This window comes from Vanacampus margaritifer, chromosome 8, assembly GCF_051991255.1.
Source record: "Vanacampus margaritifer isolate UIUO_Vmar chromosome 8, RoL_Vmar_1.0, whole genome shotgun sequence".
In the NCBI taxonomy this organism is placed as follows: Eukaryota; Metazoa; Chordata; class Actinopteri; order Syngnathiformes; family Syngnathidae; genus Vanacampus; species Vanacampus margaritifer.
The window spans coordinates 10,219,372-10,227,544 of record NC_135439.1 but is presented as its reverse complement, the minus strand read 5'-3'; the positions used below and the strand labels follow the sequence as shown (position 1 = coordinate 10,227,544).

At 38.7% G+C, this 8,173-nt stretch overlaps 1 protein-coding gene across 1 annotated transcript; it reads left to right on the top strand.

Annotated features, from left to right (window-relative positions):
* Positions 1–4,990: 4,990 nt before the first annotated feature.
* LOC144056109 (green-sensitive opsin-like) lies at positions 4,991–7,784 on the top strand. Its single transcript, XM_077572540.1, has 5 exons — positions 4,991–5,482; positions 5,559–5,727; positions 6,625–6,790; positions 6,891–7,130; positions 7,225–7,784. Exons 1-5 carry the CDS (start codon positions 5,098–5,100, stop codon positions 7,321–7,323), a joined length of 1,059 nt encoding a protein of 352 aa, XP_077428666.1. The 5' UTR covers positions 4,991–5,097; the 3' UTR covers positions 7,324–7,784.
* The last annotated feature ends 389 nt before the right edge of the window (positions 7,785–8,173 follow it).

The window sequence follows — 8,173 nt, the reverse complement described above, 5'->3', positions numbered from 1 at the left end:
GCTACGTATGTAGTAGCTACGTTTGCAAACATATATGCACAGTGCTTTCCAAATTTATTAAACTACCTGCCAGAGACTATCAAACATCATTAAATTCTGTTTTACCACTTTGAAAGAGGATTTTTAATGAGGAATTTCATAATGAACTCCAATTTGAGAAGGCTCAATTATTTATTGGACGGTAAATCAACCTGCTACGTACTAGCTACGGCTAGTTAGCTGGCGCAGCTAAACCCTGTCAGGGTGCGGATCCTCTTCTCTAAGTGACTCATACTCACCGCCCCAACATTGAATAATTTACACTGTAAGTATCAAAAAAGGAGGACAAGGAGTAGCTAAGCATTCATACGTTGAGTAAGAAGACAAAGAAGCCATGCTAACGCAATACAAATGCATCGTTTACATGGTGTAAACAAACGGCACATTGTATTGCTTTTGCCTGTGACTAGCATACAAACCAGGCAGATTGTTATAGTAGTCAAACAACATTTCATCACAGTTTAATCAAATTACAACGATCCAAAGTGCAATGCTTTCCAATGAGCGGAGAGCGTCCTGTCACCGAGTCGGCCGCCATTTTGGCTGGTATACACTTTTATCAGAAGTCCAACTACAGTGGAACGTTATCACCCAGGAACAGCAAGTTTGCAGGTAAATTTATTAATGTCTAGAACGAAAAAAAATGCTCCAGTTACACAGTAAGTACAAATATCCGAAAACTAGAAAGCTATATAGCCCATTCAGGAATTACTTTCACTATTATTTATTTTATTTCTTTTGTAATGTATGTACAGTAAAGGGTCAAGGGATTAAATGTATACTATAATGTGAATCCAGCCCTACCTATTGTCTATCTATGTTATTGTGTGACAAATGTTTGTTAAAATTATTTTTAATTTTTTTACAAGTTTATTATGCTTGTAGACTAGGCAGAGGTAAATTTGTCACATTTAAAAGAAAGGATTTGCCTACAGAATGTCATTGTTCTGCAGTGTTGGGCAATTTTCGTGAATGCCTTTTCACTTTATCATAATGGTTTAGAAATCAGGAATGAAATGAAAAAAAAAAGGAATGAAATGAAAGTATTTAGATTTTTAATCATTATTGTCAGTTCAGTTTACAACTGTAAAAAAAATAATAAAAAAATCTGTCAGATCACTAAGTAAATAAGTGTAGAGAAGCAATGCTATCCAGTGAAACGAGAAGAAAAACTAAAGCTCAAGAGATTCATCGACATCTACCATTTTTTTAAAAAAATTGTGGCCACAATATAGCTATATAAATGCAAATTTGAGGGTTTAATACCATTCCCATACACATAAGCAACTTCGACATTTGGATTCGAAAAATTAATGGAGTACACCTTTGTTAGAAACGTCAATGTCCGCCGTCCTTGAAACAAGCGTCTTTTCTCATTCCGTTCCCATCAATGGCCTACAATGTCTTGTGGCTCAGAGTCTACCTCCACCTCCACGTGCCCCCTTTAACCTTTGCCCCCCTCCAGAGGGTCTCTGCACAGCCCTGCTCTTTGTCGTCACAGGCAAGCGGATATCTTTGACCTGTGATCTGCTATGCAGTTGCCGTAATCACCTTTGAAGACTATGCCAATTGAGGTGGACAGCAGTCACCTCTAACGTGTGCGCAGACGCCCAGCAGCGCACAGACACCCTACCCAAACGCCTCGCAATTGCGTACGAGGTGTGAATCCAATTTGTGAGGATTGAAGATTAGGAAGGCTTGCTCGTGACAATTTCTGGACAACTAAGCAGATGAACGCAAGCTACTTGCTGTGGAAATCCCGCTTGTAGGTATTGTCATACTTATGGAATCTAGGTGACAGATGGGTTCCCGTTTGAATGAGTGGTTTCTATATTATATTTTATGCAGGGAAATAAGACTTCAGAAGGCTTTGGTTCGACCGTATTTATTGACCCAACTTGATGTGACACACATCAAAAAGTCAAAATTCAAAGAAAAGTAATAGTGTGTAATTTGCTAAAAAGCGAAGCAGTTGTGGGATCATTAAGGTGATTATAGTTACCAAAATAACAAAACTAAAATTGAAAAAATAAATAAAATAAATGCTAAAGGTGAATAACTCTTTGAGGTGAGTTATTCAAACGAAAGGTAAAATTTGAATATGTGAATTTTATTGAATGTGCTAAATTTAAAAGTAGAAGTCGGATCTTTTTACCACAAAGCCATGTTAATGTGCCGCACATACAGTGAGTGAAAGTTAGATTTGTTATATACAGTATAGAATATTATATGGCCTTTAGTGGAGTAAAGGAATACTTTCACTTTCCTTTCTTTTCTTTGGTCCTTCCTCGGGTCTCCTGACGGCCTCACGGCTCTGGTTGGGTTCTGAAGTGTTCGGTTTAGGTGAACGGTATGGGATTTTTTAATAGGTTTTAGGTGAACTAATGAATACACACTCACACGCACGCACATGCACTTACACATTCTCACCCACATACAAAATTAAAAAAAAATAAAAAATAAATAAAAAAAGAGAGAGCAATGATGATGACATGTCAAATCGGTAAAATTAGCGAATGAACAATACTGAGCTCTTCAGGAAAAAATAAAAATAAAAAATGTAATAAAAATTAAAAAAAGGAATACTTGAACAAAAGTGGTGACATGGTGACATACATTGGTGTTTGCAAAGAACTCATCGCATCATGGTGAATTTTCAACAACGGTCTAATTATTGCTTTTTTTATTTTACAGTGTAGATGTTGGCCATGAGCAAGTTTGGCTCATGGAGATTCAGAGGTAAAGCAAGTGTGGCCATTTTGGCTTGCAATGTTGTCCCACCCTCTACAGGATATGAAAAGGTAGATATAAAGGAATACCCGCGCAGTATTACAGGCTTTACGGTACTGACAAAACCTACAGACCAATTATATGCGAGTTAAGCCTTCCCACGTGATCACTCAGCCAATCAAGCCTGCATTTTAGCTGGTAATCTCTGACGGTGTGCGGATCAGAGAAAGATCAAAGAAAGATACTCAGCGTGGAAGTTAAGTTTAAAGACGGAAAAAGTTCAGAAAAATGACCGATTAAGGAAGAGAACATTTGGAACAAAACAAAAAAAATCTAAATTGAACGATCTTTGCTTCAAGAAATTTTAGTAGATTATCACTAATATAAAAGAATACATACAATCTTATCGGACCATAAGCTTAACACTTGATACCTGTAGCGTTAAGTATTTACGTAGTCTTGATTTAAACGTGCACAGAGGTCATTTACAATTTCAAAAAATATACAGTAGTTCATGTAAACTTTTGCATTCCATTGTCATTTTTAATCCTATTTAACATAGCATGCTTCATGCAGAACGTTGCGTTTCACGTGACCAAACCTGGAAAACAGGTTAGCACACTTTTAGTATGGCGATAACTAGCATAACAACTGCCCTCATCATTATTTCAGTATAACATTTTTTACAGTGTACAATAGCCCGTGTACCTTGGCTCAGTACAAGTTGGGAAACATGGGAGTAGTGGATTCACCTGATCACACTTCCTCTCTTCAAGTCACCTGAGACGGCCACAGTGTCTGCTGATACCAAGCCGTGGAAGTGATCAACTATACTTATCACAGGAAGCTCAATCTTCTCTGTGAGCTTTCTTTAATCCCCTTTATATTGATGAACAAATACAGCATTTGACGTATAATACGACGCCATGACACTAAAATTCCTTTTCTAGGTCGAGTGTCCGGTTACTCATTTTCAAAAATACAATCATTTAGGAATGAGATGCTCAATATCCATGAGCTATTTGTCTTAAATCGTAGCATACGTTAGATTTAAATGCATAAATGAATACAATTTTAATTACACAGAAACGGAAGGAAAACTGAGATTACTGTAGTCTGATTGTGTGAAAAGCCATATGGTGAAAGTGCCATATGGTGTCCATACTGCTAGGATGCCGCCTCAACATGCACAATGGTCACTACATTACTTTCCTTGCAGCAGCAAAATAAATAAATAAATTAATTAAATAAAACATACATACATAAAGTACATATTCTTTCCTCTCTAGCTTACCTTCCTTTGGCTACAAATAAACATTCAACCTGTAAAGGTAATACATTTGACAGTGATTGAGTTAAGCTGTCAAGGTTACTATAGGAGAGAGGGAACCTTTTAGTTTTAAACATTTAGTAGGACAAGTTGCAGCCAATCATCCGTGAGCTCTGTGATGAGCCTCATGGGTTGTCGCCTGATCGCTCTCATTAAGCTTCCATAAAAGCTAAGCCTTAAACTGGACGTTAGCGACTGAGAAAATTAGCACTCCCTGCGTCGGACATTCACTCATAACCAGCGTATTTGCTTTTTAAAATAGTCATTTAAATTGCATTCGAACGCTGAAAGTAGGATTCGTGACTTAAGAAATAAAATGCCATAAAGACTTTTGACTTATAATGTTATTAGTGTGGTTTTAGCGGTGCACGAGTGTCATACTGTACTGTATCATATCGTATTTTGGTTTCAAACATATGAGCAGGGCAGCAATACATACTGTTACGCCTGCATAGCAATTATATCTGGAATCAATCCAAAAAAGATCACATATCGTCACCCTCTTAAAATAATAAATAAATAATAATAATAAAATACTTTTTTTTTGTATGCAAAATATTTAATTTTTTGCCTAAATCAACGCTTCATGATGCAAATCTGGAAAAAATGACTAAGGCAATTATTTTAAGAAGTAAAAGGATGAAAGTTGAATAATTTTAATGTTGAGGGAAAAACTTTCATTTATTGTTGCCATGAGGGTCACAGTAAATCAAATAATGTCCTCATTAGCTGTAAAAGTATGCGATGGTTGATAGAGGGTTAAAGGTGTGACCCGCAGTGCCTTCATGCTTTGGCAAAGTCACTAATTGGTCAGACTTGAGCCGTACGCTGCCTCTCAATCCTCCTGTAATCTAATTTGGGGATCACCACAAAGAGGTATAAAACAACACCCAGGACGGCATAAACCGCTGGAGTGGGTTCGGCTTTCAACACCAATTGAGACAACACACAATCCGAGTTTGGACGGATCGAAGCTCCCACAGACCAACTTAACAACCATGGGTTGGGAAGGACAATTTGAGCCGAATGGCACCGAGGGCAAAAACTTCTACATCCCCATGTCCAACAGGACCGGGATTGTTAGAAGTCCATTTGAATACCAGCAGTATTACATGGTGGACCCCATCTGGTACAAGCTTCTGGCTTTTTACATGTTCTTCCTGATCTGCACTGGAACCCCCATCAACGGTTTGACGCTGTTGGTCACGGCTCAGAACAAGAAGCTTCGGCAACCTCTCAACTACATCCTGGTCAACTTGGCGGTGGCCGGTCTCATTATGTGCGCCTTCGGATTCACCATCACAATCACATCGGCTATCAACGGCTATTTCATTATGGGAGCCACCGCCTGCGCAGTGGAGGGATTCATGGCCACGCTGGGAGGTAAGATCGGCTGGCGAGTAACGGGCTTGATTGAAGTGGCGCTAAACCATCGATTCCTAACCAAACTTTCCTGCAGGTGAAGTCGCTCTCTGGTCTCTGGTGGTGTTGGCTGTGGAGAGATACATTGTGGTGTGCAAACCTATGGGAAGCTTCAAGTTCAGTGGGACCCACGCTGCAGCTGGAGTCGTCTTCACCTGGATCATGGCTATGGCATGTGCCGCACCCCCACTCTTTGGATGGTCCAGGTAGGCCTTTTGAACTTATTTCCTCCCAGTTAAAATGCATCTTTGACTCATTCACTGCCATTGACGATTATAAACGTCAAAAAATCCTTTTAACCATTTCTATTAGTTTAACATATATTTTTGAAAACCTAGAATTTTTTTTATTGTGCATTTAGAACAGATATAAAATTTGGGATTAATCACGAGTTAACTATTGAAGTCAAGCGATAAATTACAATAAAGCTGTTTGTTAACTCATTCACTGCCATTGACGGCTATAAACATAACAAATTCATTTGAACTATTTCTATTAGTTTAACATTTTCTTCCACTTTTGTTAACAAGAGTATGAAAACCTAGAAAAAAATTGTACAATTAGAACCTGATATAAAATTTGTGATTAATCGTGAGTTAACTAGTGAAGTCATGCGATTAATTACAATTAAAAATTTGAATCGCCTGACGAGATGATTATTAAAAATTAGGGGCATCGGGTTGATTCAAATTTTTAATTGTAATTAATCGCACGGCTTCACTAGTTAACTCACGATTAATCACAAATTTTATATCTGTTCTAAATGTACAATAAAAAAAATTCTAGATTTTTATACTCTTGTTAACAAAAGTGGAAGAAAATGTTAAACTAATAGAAATAGTTCAAATGAATTTTTGACGTTTATAGCCGTCAATGGCAGTGAATGAGTTAACAAACAGCTATGCCCTCTAAAGGCTGTCGAATGTCAATGCAATCATTCACTTAAGTGACTCATAGAGAGCTTCAAATTCTAGAGCCTACAAACCTTGCATGCATGTTTTGGGACAGTGGAAGCAAAATGAGAGCATTAAACCTCGCAGTGCTAACCACTTGGGCCAAAAGATTGCTTCTAAGTGGAATCACACATGATCACTCTTCCACAGATACCTCCCTGAGGGCATGCAGTGCTCCTGCGGACCCGACTACTACACTCTGGCTCCAGGCTTTAACAACGAATCCTACGTCATCTACATGTTTGTGGTCCACTTCTTCGTTCCCGTCTTCCTGATTTTCTTCACTTACGGCAGCCTCGTGCTTACAGTCAAAGCTGTAAGTAGTGCGACACATTGAATCACACCATCTGTCACCTGAAAAAAAAAAAAAGAAGTTGAGTTTGGGGTCTTTAACAATGTTTATGGTTGACTTCAAGGCTGCAGCCCAGCAGCAGGACTCCGCCTCCACCCAAAAAGCTGAGAAGGAAGTGACACGTATGTGCGTCCTGATGGTCTTCGGCTTCCTGATCGCTTGGACGCCATATGCCACCTTCGCCGGCTGGATCTTCCTGAACAAGGGAGCTTACTTCTCTGCTCTGACTGCTGCTTTGCCCGCCTTCTTTGCAAAGAGCTCCGCCCTCTACAACCCGGTCATCTACGTGCTGTTTAACAAACAGGTTGGCGCCGCGTATTGTCTTCTCCACGTCTTTATCGGCGCTTGCGAATATTGCTGTTACATTCCTGTTTCTCTTGCTCTTTTTTTTCTTCTAGTTCCGTAACTGCATGCTGAGCACTATTGGAATGGGCGGCATGGTGGAGGACGAGACTTCAGTGTCCACCAGCAAGACAGAAGTGTCTTCTGTGTCTTAAATACGATGACAGCTCCAAATCGATGGACGTTTTCCTTATTGATTGCATCCAGATTTGTAAACGATCCCATGAAAAAAAACATCTTGGACTTTTGCCAAATGGAATTACGGAATATGAATGGACTCTGGACAAAAACACGCTAACGAATATCAACTCACTTGTCAATATGTAAATAAAAAAAAAACAGTGCAAGAGAGATACCAGAAGGCTGCAGAGGTTGTGCATCGCGTTGTCCGTCTGTTTGTGTGTGCGAGTGTGAATGAACCGTGACTCACTGTACGGAGTTTGACGGCACTCGACGATGCTCGACTATCAACACGTGGCCCATGTGCAATCATGTCAGGCTATTTTCATGTAATTATGTCATGTTTCGCTGGGCTACCGGTGTGATTGTTTTTATGTATTTGACAAAAAGAAGAAAAAAACATAGGATGGAGTAAATAAATGCATGCATGAAAAGATCTGTGTACTCCTTTCATTCTTGATTTATACGTTGTCCCTTTTTTTTTTTTTTTTTTTTTTTTTTTTACCTTTAGCAGAAAATGGATTCCATTAAGGCTTAGGTTCAAATTTGAATGTAAGTTTACGGGCCAGTACAATGCACACACTTATATCACTTACTTAGCTGAGGACATTACAATTGAATGATCCTAATATGACATAATAAGATCATGATCAGCTAATTTTAGTCTTCTCTAATTAGTCATCATGGTGGTGGTCCAAATTTGAGTAAAATACACATAAGGTTGCAGCAAGTGTTAATATTTACACGTTGGAACAGCTTAAAACAAAGTGATGAGTTTAAACTCTGGAACGATACACCTACAAAAAATAAACCCTTTAACGTTTT